Source organism: Eurosta solidaginis, chromosome 2 (assembly GCF_040869045.1).
Source record: "Eurosta solidaginis isolate ZX-2024a chromosome 2, ASM4086904v1, whole genome shotgun sequence".
NCBI lineage: Eukaryota > Metazoa > Arthropoda > Insecta > Diptera > Tephritidae > Eurosta > Eurosta solidaginis.
In genome coordinates this window covers 241,262,652-241,282,856 of record NC_090320.1, presented here as the reverse complement: position 1 = coordinate 241,282,856, position 20,205 = coordinate 241,262,652, and the positions used below count along the sequence as shown (strand labels likewise).

Here is a 20,205-nt window from a genome sequence, read left to right as displayed (position 1 = left end):
CGTCACAATATGTTATTATAGTATATTTTATTTTATTTTATTTTATTTTATTTAAATTTCTTTTTTTAATTTAATTTTATACTATTTTGCTTTATTTTTATAAAAATTATTTTATTTTATTTTATTTATTTTTTTCATTTTTTAAATCTTTTTAATTTACTTTATTTAATTTAATATTTTTTTTATATTTTTGGATTTTATTTTATTTAACATTATTTTATTACATTTTATTTTGTTTAACTTTATTTCAAATAATTTAATTTTATTTTATTTTATTATTTTTTTTTTCATTTTTTTTTTTTTTTTACTCTATTTTACTTCATTTTAATTTATTTTATTGTATTTTATTTATTTATTCCATTGTGATTTTTATTATTTTTTTTTTTCTTACAATTTTCTCTTATTTAACCGATTAACCCACATTTCTATACACTCAGTAAAAACAGTCACGCACCGTTCATACAGTCATGGGTTTAAGTCACTTGCCGCTGCTGCGACACCATTTCGCATTCTAGGTCAAAGGTCGACAAGGTGTAATTGGAATTTGAATGCGTAGTATGAAGAGTAATTGAATCACGAAGCAGCAAACCAATCATTTTAACTTTTAGTTTGTTTAAATATTTTGAAATGTTCAGAAGTTAGTAAGAAAAGGGAAAATGCTGAAACACATCTTTAGAATATTTCTAACCATTTCTTCACTTATGCGCTTATGCAGCACAAATGAAGAGGGGTTAAGGTACGCTAGTTTAATTTGAATTGAGTATAAACAATTATAAAAACATTTAACAAATTTTGAATCTTAAATAAATAAAACCAAACACATCAATTAGCAACCTTAACACGTTACTTGCCGATGTGCCTCATCGAAGCCTACACCACTTAGTCACCGAATTTTTGATATCGTCACGTATAGAACGTTGTTTCGTCATTATTACCGATAGCACCTATCTGCCACTTTATGACAACAAATTCTTTCGCAGTCAACGTTCTACCAGCGCTTATTACTTCATACATGTGCCGGCTGCTGAGGACTTGATGGCGCCAAATTATCAAATTGTGCGGGTGTTGAAAGAAATACGTACACAGAATTGTGAATTTATTTTCATAACACTTTTGAATGGTTTGCAAGTGCAACGGTTTTTACGTTTCGTTGAAAAGAATCGGTTATTGAATTTGCAATGTCGTTATGTGTTGTTGTATGATAAACGACTTATCACAGCTGATATGTGGTATATTTGGAGTAATATGATATCAGCGGTATTCGTCAAGCCCGTTGAAAATCAAAGGTACGAAAATATGTAACATAAAGAGCAATTTTTGTAGGTGGGGGCAATTATAATTTAGCGATATCTGAGATGTTTGTAGTATTGTGGCATTTAAATATGAGGTGATTTTGTTGTCTTAATTGGAAAACTGGTGAAAAACTGTAGTAAACATTTGAATTTAAAAAAATGTATGGCCGCTAAACGGTTAAATTTTTTCAAAAAAAATGTTCAATAACAAATTACTCTGCCTCGTTTTAGACAAAACTATGTTAACGAAGGCAAAATCGTGCCTGTTTGAATTTGAAAAAGTGACGAGGCGCCGAAAGGTTAAAATATGCCTTACAAAATAACATCAACTTGTCTCGTTGGCCTTTTCAGACAAAATTGAATATACATATAAACTGCATATGATTGGAATATTTTTTAATATATTGTGGCGAATTTTAGCATCACTAAGCTGTTAGTAAATAAAGGCACCACAACAATAAAGCAAGCTGCCACTCTCATGTACATGAATATATGAATTTAATCCATTTACACACTTACATAAAAGGTGACGAAGAATAACTCACGCACACACATGTTGTCATCAGCCGAAGTTACATACACACGCATCCCTGCAAAATCGTTGGATCATGTGGTCCACTGGAGTACTTACCATTATACTCCACTGTAATGCAGCAATGGACCAACTCCAATTTCTACACGAACATATTTTAAGCCGATCATTGCTCGTTTTTAACGATTGTAATCACTATACGATGTTTATTGGACTGCGGGTTCTCCATGGATTACTCTGATGTAATGCGGAGCTGGAGTATATGGTCCAGTCCTAGGACATCGCAATGTTAATTGGACCATATTTTTTGTATGAATTGTGGTTAATTTTGGAGCAGTCGGTTGGTCAATAGCGAGTACTCCATACATGCATGCATGGAGTACTCGCGATTTTTGCAGGGATATATGTAGCTCAATTACCAAGCAGGAGATACAGCAGTTCTAGAAGGCGAAAGGTCTAGACTTTAGTTGAGTTATGCGAATGAAGCAACGGAGAGTATGAAAGCAGCGCAAGCTGAGCAATCAGTAATCAGTTTGATTTAAGCACGCTATCAGTTGCGAAGTGAAGTTTAATCGTGAAGTATAAGTGTTATTGTGAAGTACTCTCAAAGACCATTTTGCATTATTGAATATTGGAGTTATTTATTCAACAGTTTGCCGGTTCGAACGTTAGCAGAAGATTTGGAATAAGCGGAATTTTACTAAATTCGTTACAATATTTTCTAGTTTTTATACTCAGCTGAGCAAAGCTGACAGAGTATAATAATTTTGTTCGCATAACGGTAATCCGTAACGGCATAAACTAATCGAGATAGATATAGATTTATATTTATCAAAATGATCTGGGCGAAAAAAAAATTCATTTAGCCATATCCGTCCGTCCGTCCGTCTGTCCGTTAACACGATAACTTGAGTAAATTTTTAGGTATCTTGATGAAATTTGGTGTGTAGGTTCCTGGGCACTCATCTCAAGTCACTATTTAAAATGAACGAAATCGGACTATAACCACGCTCACTTTTTCGATATCGAAAATTTCGAAAAACCGAAAAAGTGCGATAATTCATTACCAAAGACGGATAAAGCGATGAAACTTGGTTAGGTGGTGTTACCGACGAAAAAATATAATTATTTTGGGCCGCCCTAACTTCAATTTTACCATCAAAGCAGATCAGAAGATCAATAACACTGAGTATGTGCAAACAAATGTAAATACCTACGAACACATGATATGGATTGCATACCCTCTATTGCACTAATTCTATCATTCGCATCAACAAACATTGAACTTGCATTCCATTATACTTCATATACATTCATACGAACATTAATATTTTCTTTATACTAATATGTACATACATATGCTACTTCTTTTGTTAACTTCGTTATTGTTTAAGAGTTTTTTATGATAGAAATAGTAATAACATGGACTAACATATGAAATGAAATCAGCCGATTTAACGGTAACATCACGCCAGATTTGATATTCCTACTTTAGCATAAATACTAGCATTTTGCATATTTTGAGGACAGTTGTTCAAGTGAAGACAAATAAACAAAATAGTTTATAAGCGCCTCCGTCGCTACGGATCGCTAACAAAAGTTTTGTGTTTTATCTTCTGTAACAACTGAGCTACGCCGACCGCAACATTTCTTAAAAACTATTTTGCACATAAATTTACATTTTTTCTAAAAACGTGTTTTAGTGCTATTAAAAGTATCCTTTCGATTCGGCAATTTAAATACGATTTTTAAAACGCGAACATGCCAAATAAACGCGGTAAAAATTCGGTCTCTAATTGCCAAAGATGTGACGAAGTAGACAACGAGATGATGGTCCAGTGCGATACCTGCGACGCCTGGTTCCACTTCAGCTGTGTTGGGGTCGACAGCGATATGGCTGACAGAAGTTGGGTTTGTGAACTGTGCGAGCAAATCAAGTCAGCAACTAATACGCAACCGGCAGCATCTTCATCACCATCAATCAACAACAATGGAAATGTGCATTTTCTGGGAGTTGGTTCTAATAATACTCAACAACAGGCGTCAGCTGCAAGCATTACTACAACCGAGGGTGTAACAGTACCGACAACGTTTGCGACTGTGCAATCTGCCACCGCCATTAGTTCATCTTTTCCGAGGTTTACGTCCAACTGCCGGGACTTTTGGGATTTCGAATCCACTCCACCAATGCAGGGCCGTCTACCATCGACAATGACAACAGGGCGCTATACAACGCTCCCGGCAAGGGTTTCTGCCAGTCAAATCGCACCAGGTAAGACATCCGTTTACTCAGCATACCCTATATCGCGCGACGTAACTGCACGACAAATTGCACCAAATGTCCAAGAGCCACATAATCCACACGACCACGACCTATACCGAAAACTTCAACTCGAAAAGCTAGACGAAGAGATGAGGATGCAGCAACAATACCTGGATAGTAAGTATAAAATTTTGTCGCAATTCGACGAGCTTCCTTCAAAAAGAAGTGCACATTTTACTACGGCCGCTGGCCCTACGCCCGCGCAATTGGCTGCGAGACATGCTATTCCTAAGCAGCTTCCCACCTTCAATGGAGATCCTGACGAATGGCCACTTTTCATTAGCAGTTTCGATAATAGCAACGCCGTAGCTGGCTATTCTGACGCTGAAAATTTGATTAGACTACAGGCATGCCTTAAAGGTAAAGCACGCGACGTCGTAAAAAGTAAGTTGTTCTTGCCATGTATGGTACCTGAAATTATTAAAACTCTTAAAATGTGTTTTGGTCGTCCGGAATTAATTCTCGAGCGCGCAGTAAGTAGAGCTCGTGCACTCCCACCAGTAAAAGACAAATTAGAGTCACTCATTGAGTTTTCGCTTTGTGTACGGAATATCTGCACTACAATGGAAGGGTGCCAAATGTATATGCACCTACACAATCCCCAAAAACTTAACTGGGTTGTTCATCCAAAAGATGATAAAATACCCGTGGTAAAACAATATAGTGATTGGTTGTACAGCTTAGCTGAAGCAGCGAGTACAGTAGTTAGCTTAGTGCCAACTAACACTCGCATGATTAATACCCATATAGCTGAAAATTCGCCTGACCGTGCTCGGGAAAAACGAAAATCTAATCAAGTTAATAAGTGTCCTATTTGCAAAGGAGGTGAGCATAAAGTAGCGCAATGCGAATCATTCCAAAACCTCACACTTCAACGCAAGTGGGATGCAGTGAAGGCAAACAACCTTTGTCGACAATGCCTTAACTCGCATAGACGTGAATGTTATTTAAAAAGGATATGCGGTAAGGATGGGTGCACATTCAAGCATCATCCTTCGCTTCATAAATCGGTAAGCCAAGTTGAACCAGTTAGCACAGCAACTGATGTCTCAGACGCACCGGTTAATACCCACTGCGATGGCAACGAAAGCAAGCAACCATTATTTAGAATAGTGCCGATCCACGTTTATTCCAAAAATAAAATATACAACACCTTTGCATTTTTAGACGAGGGCTCGTCCGTTACATTGATGGAAAGAAAGGTATTTGATGAAATCGGTTTGGACGGCGATAATGATCCTTTATGTCTAAAATGGACAGGGAATACAACGCGCGTTGAAGCCAACTATAAAAGAGCAACAATCCAAGTATCGGGTACTACAAATGTTCGAAAGTATACTTTACAAAATATCCACACCGTTGATGACCTCGGTCTACCACCACAATCAATTAACATTTCTGAGCTACAGAAAATATACCCATATCTAGCAGGCCTACCCATTGCATCGTATAGGAACGTAAAACCATCAATTTTAATCGGCGTGGACAATTGGAGATTGGCAGTTCCACTAAAAATAAGGGAAGGAACCTGGTCACAGCCAATAGCTTCAAAAACACGCTTGGGATGGACCCTTCAAGGATGCGACGCTGGACGTAGACCAGAATACCAACTAAACATACACACATGTGACTGCGAAAAAAGGTACGACGAGTTACATGAAATGGTAAGCGATTTCTTCAAAATAGAATCCCCTAGACCCACTCATATAATGTCCAAAGATGACGCAAAGGCAGTAAGCATTATGAACAATACGTGCCAAAAGGTTGGCAACCGCTTCGAAATAGGATTATTATGGCGTGATTGTAACGCCGTTTTGCCTGATAATTATGCATATGCGAAACGTCGACTAGATTGTTTAAGCAAGAAATTCATTAAAGACCCTAAATTGGAATCTACTATCCAAAACCAAATAGATAACCTGATTGCGAAGGGATACGCGAAGAAGCTTACAGACAACGAAATTTCGTCACCAGGTGGTAAGATATGGTACTTGCCAATATTCATAGTAACTAACCCATACAAGCCAGGGAAAATTCGAATGGTATGGGACGCAGCTGCGAAGGTAAATGGAATTTCACTTAATGATTTTCTGCTTAGCGGCCCGGATTTGCTAAATTCTTTAGTCGAGATTTTATTATCATTTAGAGTTGGTAGAGTTGCTATATGCGGAGATATCGCGGAGATGTTTCACCGCATTAACATTCGCAATAGCGACATGCACGTTCAGAGATTTTTATGGTATGATAAACTTGATGACTCTGAAAAGCCAAGCGTATATGTTATGCAAGCGATGACTTTTGGACTTAATTGCGCGCCCTGCATTGCCCACTTTGTTCGCGATAAACGCGCCTAAAGCTTTAGCGAAGAATATCCTCGTGCAGTGGAAGCCGTGAAACATAATCACTACGTGAACGACTATATCGACAGCGCAGAGGATGCAGAATCCGCTTTGGCACTAGCACGACAAGTGCAAAGAATACACGAAAACGCTGGCTTTGAACTTCGAAGTTGGTCATCAAATTCAGTAGACGTATTACAGCAACTCAATGAAAACTCTGCTACGGTTTAAGCAGCTATGGATTGGGACTCTACAACAAAAGTTCTTGGAATGTTTTGGGATCCCACATGCGACAGTTTTAAATACATATGTTGCTTTGCAAGACTTCGTCGTGACGTTATTAATCAGCCCCTTGTACCTACAAAGAGGGTGGCTTTACAAGTTTTAATGTCCATTTTTGATCCCTTGGGTTTTGTAAGTTGCTATACCATAGGACTAAAAATTCTTTTACAGGATGTCTGGCGCTCTGGTATCTCTTGGGATGAACCATTTAACGAGAAGCTGTACGAAAAGTGGTGCGAATGGAAAAGTTGTATGCCGTCGATTGCAGCATTCGAAATACCGCGATGCTACTCCATACATTTGAAAGATGCAGATGACGTCCAATTACATACCTTTGTTGACGCTGGAGAAAGCGCATACGCAACTGTTTGCTATCTGCGAGTACGAAAGGGTGACAATATAACAACAACACTAGTGGCGGCGAAATCAAAAGTCGCACCGTTAAAGCCTCTATCCATTCCAAGGTTAGAGTTGCAGGCTGCAGTTATCGGGGTCAGACTAGCGAATGTTGTCAGTAAAGTCAACTGTATAGGAATAACGTCAAAGTTTTATTGGTCGGACTCAAAAACAGTCTTGCGATGGCTTCGTATGGATCCAAATATTTTCATCAATATGTTATGCACCTAATAGGGGAGATTCTCGAGGATACAAATGCGAAGCAATGGCAATGGGTACCATCAAAATTGAACTCGGCGGACCTGGGAACAAAGGTCTCTGCAATGGACGCATATCAAACGTGGTTCAGTGGTCCAGAGTTTTTAATGTCAAATCCGACAACATGGCCGAAATTCGACGACGTAGAACAAGCTCCAATAGATGTTTCTGAAATTAAGCATTATGCTCTGCATACTACGAAAATTGAAATGAAGTATCCCGATTTAAATATAGAATATTTTTCAGAATGGAAAAGGCTTTACCGAGCTGTGGCTACATTTTTTATATATATCGACCGACTTCGCACAAATGCAGCGAAATAACAAAATAATTCGATCATCTTCGATCATATCCAAAAAGCAAAAAACTTTCTATTCAGGTATGCTCAGAATTCTGAATTTAGTGCTGAAATAAAGTTACTAAAGCAGGGTAAGCCTCTTGAGAAATCGAGCAAATTAATTTCACTTAATGTTTATTTAGATCAAAACGACATATTACGAAGCAAAAGTCGAATCGAACATTTAAATAATAGTGAAATCATAATATTACCTAATAACCATTATATTACGTTTTTAATAGTGCGTTGGACACATGATCGCTTTCATCACCAGATGCAGGAGTCAATAATAAATCATCTACGTGGACAGTACCACATAAGTCACCTAAGAGGTGCGGAAAAGTTGTCAGAGCTGTAAAAACGCCGTCGCTGTTCCACAAGCTCCACAAATGGCAGCACTACCTGTCGCCAGGTTAGCGGCTTTTGAAAAACCTTTCACTTATGTTGGCATCGACTATTTTGGTCCACTATCGGTTATCGTTGGAAGAAGGCGTGAAAAAAGATGGGGCGTATTGTTTACATGCCTTACCTTACGGGCAGTACATATTGAGGTAGCGCACAGCCTAGACACGAGCTCCTGCATAATGGCCATACAAAATTTCATTTCACGACGAGGATGTCCAAGGGAGATTTTCACAGATAACGGAACAAATTTCAAGGCATCAGATAAAATAATTTGCGCGATTAAAAAAAATACAGAAATAACATCGCACTTCGAAAACATAAAGTGGACATTTAATCCTCCAAGTACCCCTCACATGGCAGGAGTATGGGAACGTCTAGTAAGGTCAGTAAAAAATGTACTTTTCCAAATACTGCCTTCTTCAAATTTTAATGACGAGAGTTTGGGAAATGCTCTGCATGAGGTGGAGTTCATCATAAATGCGCGACCGCTTACGTACGTCTCACTGGACAGTTGCGATGACGAAGCTTCACCCCAATCATCTTTTACTTGGATCATCTGACGGTTACAAGCTTATTTGTTCCGAAGAACATAGCTTACGACAGCGTTGGTGCTTAACCCAGCAATTTGCAGACCGATTTTGGCAGCGATGGGTTAAAGAGTATGCACCTATCATCTCCAAGCGTAGCAAGTGGTTCAGCAAAGTACCCCCCGTTCGTGTTGGTGATATTGTGGTGATAGTCGATCCCGATTTGCCTAGAAATTGCTGGCCAAAAGGCAAAATTGTTAACACTATAACGGCTAAAGATGGACAGGTACGGAGCGTTATGATTCAAACGAAGTCTGGAGTACTTCATCGACCAGTGGCAAAAGTTGCAGTTTTAGACGTCGGTAATAAGTCTGAGTAAACGCGTATGTCATAACTTGTTTACGGCAATTCAATTTTACCATCAAAGCAGATCAGAAGATCAATAACACTGAGTATGTGCAAACAAATGTAAATACCTACGAACACATGATATGGATATGCAATCCACCCTCTATTGCACTAATTCTATCATTCGCATCAACAAACATTGAACTTGCATTCTATTATACTTCATATACATTCATACGAACATTAATATTTTCTTTATACTAACATGTACATATGTATGTACATACATATGCTACTTCTTTTGTTAACTTCGTTATTGTTTAAGAGTTTTTTATGATAGAAATAGTAATAACATGGACTAACATATGAAAAGAAATCAGCCGATTTAACGGTAACATCACGCCAGATTTGATATTCCTACTTTAGCATAAATACTAGCATTTTGCATATTTTGAGGACAGTTGTTCAAGTGAAGACAAATAAACAAAATAGTTTTTAAGCGCCTCCGTCGCTACGGATCGCTAACAAAAGTTTTGTGTTTTATTTTCTGTAACAACTGAGTTGCGCCGACCTTATGATGCAGAATAGAAAATTAGTAAAATGTTGGACAACGGGCGTGGCACCGCCCACTTTTAAAAGAAGGTAATTTAAAAGTTTTGCAAGCTGTAATTTGGCTGTCGATGAAGATATCATGATGAAATTTGGCAGGAATGTTACTCCTATTACTATATGTGTGTTGAATAAAAATTGATTCCTTTAATTAATAATAAATATTTAATTGAATTCAAGAAGAAAGCTTCCCGGTAGAAGAACAACAAATTTTTTATAGTTCAGAATAAATTAATTTTTGGAAATTTTTCAATTGAACTTTCCGAACAAATAAGGACATCCTTATTTAAAAAGTAAAAGTGCGGTTTCAAAAAGTTAGTGTCGCTGTAGGGTTAAAACATGCTTCAAACAAAATTTTGTATACAACAAATGTGAGTGCATCTTACTTATATGATTGAAATATTGAAATTGGACACACGTAGTTAAATTCTTTGTGAAAAGATCGTCTCAATGTTAAAAAAGAAGGTGGGTGCTAAAGGGTTAAGATATTTTAGTAAACAATTCTTCCAATAAAATACTGCAATTCTCTTCAGCTAAAACTGTGTAAGAAGAAGACAAAAACATTGATTTAATTTCAAAAAATCAGTGATCAATGAAGGGTTAAACAACTCCAAAATATGAAATTTTTGAAAATATAACTGTTGGTGCTTTCTGGTATAACTTTGTAAAATGAAATCAAATACATGCCGTTTGAATAAAAACGAGATTCTGCGCGGTTATAGGGTTAAAATATATCAATTGTTCTTTTCTTACTACCTAGGGTCCTTCCGGGAAACCCGGTTCAAATAATGCATTAGCGTTTCGCTCAAAATTGAGTCCCTGCCGCTTAAAATATTTCATAAAATAAATTGTACGCAAATACCACTGAGGGTCTTTTTGGCACTATGAAGGCGTACAGGCTTGATGGAATACCCACACAGGCAGCTCAGAAAGCTCTAAGTCCAAATAGAATACACACAGAAAAACCCTGCAAAACACTGGTCAACATATGAACAATCTTCTGGGGAGAAGATCTGTTAGAAACATGTATCAGGTCGTCATATTTGCTTTTAAAATGTGTAAAATCGGATGTACAGATTCAGAAGTCGTATCATGCTGAACTACTATTTTGTTGATGCGTTCATAAGCACAGTCCTTTTAAAATGTGTAAAATCGGATGTACAGATTCAGAAGTCGTATCATGCTGAACTACTATTTTGTTGATGCGTTCATAAGCACAGTCCTGAGGTAACTTGGAGCTACAATTTTCGCTACCGGTTGGAAGAAATCAAGTCTCATTCTCTAACGAAAAGCAAAGTTATTCTGCAGAAAAAAATTGTAAATAAACTTTCCTCAATAACTCTTCACGCCAGATAGGGGGGGACTACTTCGCCGAAAGTAGATAGGGATCCCTAATTGTCACATTTGAAGTAAAAAATACATTTAAAGTTCTTGTTATTGTTGTTAACCACAAAACCACATCCCGAAGGTCTACTTAAATGGTGCCATTCCTTTGTCGGGTATACAACCGGTATGTTCTAGTACTAGCAACTTCTGGAACTATGCCGACTCGGGAACCATGTAATATTAATCTTATCATTATTATCGACTCATTATGGGCTTTCATACTGGAGACTGACTGCTGGCGTCATGTGTTGGGTTGCAAATTTCATAGGTCCCAGAAGACTTCTAATACGACGAAGTTATTTTGGTCGTCGAGCAAAATTCTGGTAAAACTATACCCACATTTAATCTGTACGAGGTCCTTATGGGCAAGTCGTCTTCTAATTGATTCTTCTCAAATGGAGCATACAAGGAGGCACTTTTTTATAGACTTCAAAAACAAGATCGTCACCACCACTAATATGAATTTAGGGGAAACCATAAGCGCCCAGCACTACGAATTACCTACTTTCGAGGTGCATACAATAAGGTATTACATAAAATTGCGCACTTGAGCCATTTAAAAGCAAATATCGGCGGAGCAAGCCCAAGTCTAAGAAACTTGATTCTATATAAATGTATGCTACAGAAATCTGGGCTTATACAATGAAGTCGTGTAAATATTGTATTCTACCCAGACACTACAATGATTAAGCGCCAACCATACACGTCCTGGGTAGGAATAGACAAGAATTTATAACCTCAGATGCGAATTGTTGGAGTTGGAATTAATGCCTCCACTGAAGTTGTTACATCTACTTGACCTAATCCCTAACCGAACACAGATGTTGTTAATACCGGGACGTACCGGATTCATATTCGGCAAAGCACTGTCTGCATCAACAAAACTCCTCTAACATTTGACTCCCCAAAGCGGCTACAACAACAACAACATGTAGTAATACTAAAAATGGTCCCACTTATGCAAAAATTGCGAGCTTTGTAAACTATAGCATCCTGTAACATGGCTTAAAATCTCGAATGAAATTGTTAAGAGTACACGGTGCCCGCTGTGATGTATTGAAAATGGGCAGACCTGGATAACGAAAGGTCCCCGACTAAAGTGACGGGACAACTAACATATAAATACTTAGGAAGAGTTTTCTAAGACAGGGTCGCCTTTTGGCAGCAGCAGCAGTTACGCGGAGAAAAGCTTCTCGGCATTTTAATCTTCTTCGACAGATGACGTTGTAGTCGACATATAACATATAAGTCAAAAAGTAGCACGGTTCAAATTGGAAGAGAGCCTCCACCTAAATAATACTACGGTAGCCGTGCCAAATAATTACTTTAACTTTTTTTTTGTGTAATATCCTAAAAAAGATTGCCTTCGAAAAAATATTGAACGCAAAGGAATATATTGCTGGCCTGCGTTCTGCGTCACAGGGGAAGTTGAAAAGAATGAGCAAGCGAATAGCTTATTCAGAGATACCGCGCCTGCAAGACCCATCGGGTCTGGGCCGCTTAAGTCAATTTGTCCCAAAGTATTTAGGGATTGGCGGCCAACGTGGTGTGATGGTAGCGTGCTCTGCCTACCACACCAAGGATCCTGGGTTCATGCCCCGTGCAAAGCAACATAAAAATTTTAGAAACAAGTTTTTTTCAATTAGAAGAAAATTTTTCTAAGCGGGGTTGCCCCTCGGCAGTGTTTGGCAAGTACTCCGAGTGTATTTCTGCCATGAAAAGCTCTCAGTGAAAACTCATTTGCCTTGTAGATGCCATTCGGAGTCGGCATAAAACAAGTAGATACTGTCCGGCCAATTTGTAGGAAAAATTAAAAAGGAGCACTGAGGAGTACTGACGTAACATGCCATGTTTTAGACAATCTAAATTCATCGAGGTACTCAGCGGAATTTCTTTTCTTACTTACTCCTTAGGAAGCATGTAGACCAGAGAATTTGCTTCGTTTGGAATACCGGGAAAACGAATAACCCATACACAACGAAACATAGAGGGACTGTTCTTTATCCTAAGCTGGAATCTGTCCATCTCAGCTTCGGGGTACAGTTCTTTATCCAAACTTTAGATCTTTTCACACATATAAAACTACGCTGAATGAATACCAGTATTTGTGAAATTATATGCCGCCGCTAAATTTTATTTAATATTTTCTTCAGATTTCGCCTTAGCACCATTGCGTATCCAGACATCTTGAATGGGTTAGTGGTGACCAAGCGTCTTATGATGTGGGAGAAGGGTAAACATATAAAAATGAATAAACTCTATCAGGATCGAACATCAAATTTGAAAGGTTTTTTTTTTTTAACCAAACCGTAAACTCTTATATACACAATAACGTAGAGTAAACTTCATAATTTTTCAGGGGTTTCTCTACCCATCGTAGTCTTTGAGCATGTACCCATGGTCAAACGTAGCGGAGATAAAACGAGTTTTGTTGGCCTTGAAGTGGAAATAGTTAAAGCACTTGGCGTTAGACTTAACTTCAAGCCAAATTTTTATGAAACAAGCGATGCTGCTTTGGAACACTGGGGTAAAGAGCTGCCAAATGGCAGTTACTCGGGTATACTTGGTGCTATGGTGAGTACAAATGTGTTTGTATGATTATAATTACTTAAAGCCTTAGATTGAATGACAAGCTTGTGCTATTTTATTTAAGTCAACCTAAAAGGTTTGCAGTAAATCCAAATTTGTGTCGATAGGTTTGATCAAAGGCATTTGTGGTAAGGAGATAGTGTTGAGGTCCCAGTTTCAAGGGACAGGACAACTGATATCGAAATACCTCCGAAAGTTTTTTTTTAAGAAGTTGCCTTTCGGCAGTAATTTGGAGGTCGTACGAGGGTATTCCAGTTATGAAAAGTCTGGAGCTGGTACTACTTTGTCAGATAAAGCTTCTAACTTGGCCAGAACCGAAGACCCAGCGGTGTAATGAGTTAAGAATATTCCCGCGGTAAGATATTCCTGTCGAAAGAGAAAACTAAAATCCATAGACCAAAAAGTCGGATATGCCCAAAAAACGTTGCCGCGGCGGTTCGAAATTGTATCAAGAGGTTCTACTAGTGGAGCGCGGAGAGCTCATATCATATCATTCAAAGAGTATTTTTGCGGCTACCACAACAAATCAATGTGGGAGTAGTGGGTTAGTGCACTTGTTTGCGACTGGTGAGGTATTCTGCTAATAACTCAGCTGCAATTTCAGACTAAAAATGCTTGGATCAGTTTCTTTTCCGGCAACACAGCGGGCACAACATGCTTGTTGCTAATTAACCGTGCAACCGGTATAGTTTTCTAACCCCTAATCCCAATATCGATCGCTCACAATATTTCAGGAGAGAAGCTCTCTGAGAGCGGTAGCAGAAAGGCAGCTCTGTTAACTGTTATGCGGATTTCCTAGCTTGATTCGTCACGTAAAAACGGAGCGCTTTGTTTTGTAGGGACTTTGGAGTTTACCACCACCATGCATTCGCTTATTGGACAGATCGTCACCAGATTATCAAGCTACCAAATCATACACTACCTGACTAAATGACGAGATCATATGCCGATGGCTTTTTCGAACATTGAGAGTACATTGCTTAATGGGCCTCAATATTTGAACTCAAATACTCGAGTGGTCACAAAAAAAAAAGACGAATGTCGAATGGGTGATGTTCAGCGCATGGGTTCGAATCATCGCAATTCTCTTTGTAGAAAAATACCCCGCCAAACGAGCACCTACCGCGCAACGACATAATGCATCTTCACAAACACTCGCATCCCTCCGAAATCTGTACCGAGGGGCACGCTCCGTCGCCTAAACGCCGTTCTTGTTCGCCCATTACTCAATTGCTGCCCTACCGTTGTGCACCTCACCCATCTGTTGACGTCCCGATAGTTCCCGTTAGTACTGAGACCCTTGGCTGTCCGTTAACATACCATCGATCTAATTGTGTCTAGGAGTTTGTTTGTGACTTGAGAATAACCAAACAATTTTTCATTTTTAGGCGAATCGAAGTGCTCGCATTGCCATCGGAAATCTGCACATGTTCAAACTTTATACAGCGGTGTTGGATCTCACTTGGCCTCACAGTTTCGAGTGTTTGACATTCCTTACGCCTGAGTCGTCACAAGATGACAGTTGGCGAACGCTCATACAGCCTTTCAGGTAAGAGAATAGTAAAGCATGCGCAAGTTTATTGATTGAGCTGGAGATCACTATCCGGGTTGCCGATTTTAAAATGAGAAGTTCTTCACAAATTTACTTAGAAATGTCATTTTGAGCTGGCCACCTTGATAGAATGATCTTCCACTTCGCAGCTGATATTCTTATAACTTTTTCCCTCCCTCTCCAGTGGCAGCATGTGGGGTGGTGTTCTACTTTCCCTGTTTATAGTGGGCACAGTCTTCTATGTGGTTTCCTGCCTGCACGCGATACTTCTGCAACGTCAATGTCGCATTCCACGACGCATCTTAAATTTGGCGGAGTGGCGTAGTAAGGGCTTCTGACGTCCGCATCATAATTTTGATACGAAACTTTTCCGAGATGTTAATTTTCGGCGTTACCTTAGTCGTTTGAAGGCGCTCCCTAAACGTGATAGCGATCTTTTCGATGAATACGCAAATTGTCTACTCTTCACCTACAGCATGTTAATGTACGTGTCTTTGCCACGCCTACCACGCATATGGAGCTTGCGTATGCTGACCGGTTGGTATTGGCTTTATTGTAGTCTGCTAACGGTCATTTATAGAGCAAGCTTGACAGCGATTTTAGCAAATCCAGCTGCGCGGTATGTGTTCAGAATAAGTGTTACATGATCTGTGTGGTCCTTTGGAAGATTAAATTTTTTCCTTTTCCAGCATCACAATTGATACGCTTGAAGAGCTCTCCGCAAGCTATGTGACTAGCGCTACCTGGGTTAATGAAAACAAACAATTACTTGTGGAGGCATTCGATGAAGTTGCTCAGGAGATTGGACATAAAATGGAATTAGTGGATAATATTGAAAGTGTTGTGAGTACAAAAAGCTTGACTTACTCTGGTCCGATCTAATTTTATCGGCATATATTTTCAGACCGAACGCATTGCTAAGGGTCAATATGCTTACTTCGATAACGAATATTTCCTGCGTTATTTACGTATGAAGGGAGCTCAGCGGCGTGAAGAGCACCAATTCACCGAGGTCGTATTGCATATAATGGACCAATGTGTCATACAAATGCCAGTGGCGCTGGGATTGGAAAAGAACTCACCTCTACAACCGAATATGAACAAATACCTACGACGCCTAAGTGAAGGAGGTAAGTGGGTGGTTTCTTAATCTAAAGAGTGCGCGAAGGAGGTAGAGGGAAGTCTATGGAGGCATTCAATTTCTTCGTCAATAAGCTTTAAGAAACATAGCATCATTAAGACATAGCAGACTTACCACTTAAGCTGGTTGGTCAATTTTTCTTACTAGCTGTGTGACGAAATAAATTCTTTCCTTTAGGAGTACCACAATCTGAACCATTTTATACATCTAATAAAGCGTAGAATATTGGCATTCCCATGTGCTCACCATATACTCCCATCTGATAATTACTGCTCGTCAAGAGGGTAAAATAGCTTATCTGTAGTATCCTTTCTAGTGAAGTGAGCTCAACGTCAGTTCTTGCTTCCATGTAGCAGAGTTAAACGCGATGTTGGCCTTCCCAGGAATCTCGCTCAATTCACAGCTTCTCGAACTCAATTGTTAACCTCACCTACCCGTGAAGACTCCTAGTTTAGTAGGCGAGGCTCTGGCGACCACAAATTCCTCACGAAAGGATGTTGTTGGATGACCTTAAAGGCTCAACGTGGCCATCTCAAATCGATTCAGAGGTGGTCGGGCTAGTACCTTATTGGTGTTCAATTACCAGACTGTACCGGATCAATATCCGACAAATGACCATCAGCATCGATAAGGATCCCCAAAACCTTCCTAATCGGTACAAGAATGCCGCACAGCAACGCCGATACCAAACCATTAGTAGGGATTTGAAGCAAGTCAAGGGCTGGATTATATCAGACGAAATTGAATTAACTGAGAAGATACTGTCAGATTTCCTAGACATTGAGGGTGCCTTCCATAATGTTAAATAGGAGGCCATCTGCAGGGTACTTATACAGTATAGATCCCAGAGTCCTATAGCTGCTTGAGTTGGCTTCATGATTTGTAATTGGGTCGACAACGCAACATAAGAGTGCGAGTTCTGTATGTTAATGAATATCAAGGGTGTCATTCAAGGAAGGGCTCTGTCGTACTTTCTTCTGGATATTTGTAGTTAACGAAGTCGTGGAAGCTTTTAGAGCAATTAGAACGAGATTGGCCTCATATAAGACTTAGTACCGGAAATCAAGTCAGAACCATTATCATTGTTAACGCTTGCCAAACCTTCGCGGAATGAATTGGGTGGGATCCGGATTATATACAATGATCATTCGATCGATACTTCCTCTTCATGTCGTAATGAGGAGACTCCCCAAAGGTTTTCGGTAGTTTTATAGATCTTGATGATCCTTTGTGCGATATTTATCTGGTTTGTTCCAAAAAAGGCACCATTAAGGTATTAGCATGACTTTCTAGGGCATTCAACCACTCCTACCCGTGAGAAACTTGGTGTTACTATTACTAAAGTATGGGGCTAAGTTATTGGACAAGCGGAAAGTCTAACGTGCTTAGGAATATCAACCGCAGTGAGTTCAGGAAACTCCAAAAGTCTCACAAGTGGAGCGAATCGAATTTGGGGATATAACATCACTGTGAACATGCAGCGATAAATGACATAACAAGAGTACGACTGAACGGGATTCAAACTGGCGCAAGATACGAAGCGGGCTATATACAGTTCTTTACTTCTATACACAATATAGAGTACTCTTCTAGGAAGGAATGGGTTCGTGTCGGCTAGGCAATCGCTGTTCGTTCACCACTTCTTGCAGGGGGTGAGAGATATCCATGGCCGATAGTGGACCGCAGTAGGCATGCTAACATAAGAGGCTACTAAAATCCACACACCCCGTCAAACCTTTCTTGAAATCGTTCCCGAAATTGCCGGATTATCGCCATCACGATCATCATCGCTAATGATTCTCAAATTCTTAGGGTTGTGTCTTTATCGCTGCAAGAAGAAGAAGAAGTACAAGCGATAAATCTTAATATACTGGAAACTAGCCAGCTTTGGAGTACTAACATCCATGGTCGTATAACTCCTCTTATAAAAACATGGTTTTCGGATTATAACATACGCGATCGTACTACTGTTTTCGTATTCGGAATGATGATATACTTGAACGAGTAATTGAACGTAATCGCTGATTTTTGGTATTTTTACAAACAACGCCCCAGCGGGTTAGGGGGTCAGAATATACCCGCGGTATATCACTTGACATTTTGCTACCACAACGATGTTCGCATGATAGCGTATGCCAACAATTTCCCTCCACAGGCGCTGTCACGATGCGGAACAACAGGAGTCGGATTAGTTTGTCGATATTCAGAACAGCAGATACAGATTGTTTGATGTGAGAGATTATAGAAATAGTTATTTCTTTCATATCTAAGTCCATAAGGGAAAATACGTAAGACCTTTCTTGTGTATGGGGTAGCATACAATTTCCAAACCGCAGGCATGCCGACCATATTCGCTTCATTTATTAAAAACAATTTATTATCGTGGAAACACCACTTCTAACTTTTATTTCCATTTTTTTTTTTTGTCACATCGCAAACCAACAAAAATGAAGGTCTCATTACCAAATGGCTACAGGATGCCATTGCAGAGCTACCCGCCGAAGAGAGTACGCGACAGGAGGCTGTCATGGATTTACCGAAAATCTGGAGCTCATTTGTAGCGCTTGCTATTGGTTATTTTTTGGGTATATGTGCTATAGCAGGAGAATGGCTACACTTTGAAAAAGTAGTGAGAAAGCATCCACTTTATGATGTTTATAATAAAAATTTGTATTTTAATTTTAAGCGAAAATTTTCAAATTATTGAAAATAGGTAGGAATAACTTTGAAATGTTAATCTTAGTATTTAATTATAATTTTGAAGGTTTTCTAATAAATGGCACCTGTAGCGGCGATAGCCGGAAAGAAATGTAGGCAATTATTGGTCTCCGGAAAACAAAGGTGGGTTATGGGCTACAACTTTTTTAAACGGTTTTATTTACGTTGAGTTGACTGGCACGAATGTGTAATTGAAATTTAAGTAACTTCCCGATAAGCTACAGGCTTGAAACTTGGAGTATAGTTCAGAACCCGATGACAATCCAATAATAAGAAAAAACAAGTAAGGAAGGGACTCTCTTCGACTGTGCCGAAGACTTCAAACCTTTCATGAATGGGGCTGAACAATAATCTTATCCCATTCGTTATCTCCAAATAATCGGCTGTATAAGATAAGAAATATATAGTGAACAGATGAACATACCTAAACGATTTTTAAGATAAATAAAAAATAAAAATAGGTAGGTACTTTGTGTGAGGATGCAAAGTTTCACGTTTTTTGTGGTCTGCATGTAAAAACTATGACTACGAATTACGTATTTCAACAATATATGACGTAAACGTAAGTATTTGATGAAATTTGATGAAATTTGAAGCTTCTAGCCGTAAAAAATTGGCAAAAATGACAGTTTATATGGGGTATATAATATATATACCACCGATCTCTATGATTTTTTCACACAACAATATATGCTATATACGTAAGCATTTGGTGAAATTTGAAGTTTCTAGCTGTTAAAATGGGGCTGAAATTGCGAAAATATATATATACTATATATATATATATATACTATATATACCACCGATCTCTATCTCTATGATTTTTTCAGACAACAATATATGCTATATACGTAAGCATTCCTTGAAATTTGCAGCCTCTAGCTCTTAAAATGGGGCAGCAATTACGAAGTTTCTTATCTGAACAATCGGTTGTGGGGGATATATACTATATATATACCGATCTCATCCATTTTTTCAGACAACAATATGTGCCATATACGAAAGCATATGGTGATGTTTGAGGCTTCAATCTGATAAATTGAGGAAGATATGATAAAAATCTTCTTTTTCTGAAAAATCGGTTGTATGGAGGATATATGCTATAGTGGTCTGATCCGGCCGGTCCCGACAAATGTCCTATCGAACACCTAAATACACCCGCTCACCAAAT

General features: G+C 38.8%; 1 protein-coding gene across 1 annotated transcript; it reads left to right on the top strand.

Annotated features, from left to right (window-relative positions):
- Positions 1–8,752: 8,752 nt before the first annotated feature.
- Positions 8,753–19,023, top strand: Ir68a (Ionotropic receptor 68a). The gene is given in 8 exon segments (XM_067767371.1): positions 8,753–9,681; positions 13,188–13,321; positions 13,394–13,608; positions 15,012–15,172; positions 15,360–15,794; positions 15,865–16,018; positions 16,080–16,305; positions 18,770–19,023. Coding segments are annotated over 8 exon segments (1,647 nt in total). The 5' UTR covers positions 8,753–9,613.
- Positions 19,024–20,205: the final 1,182 nt, after the last annotated feature.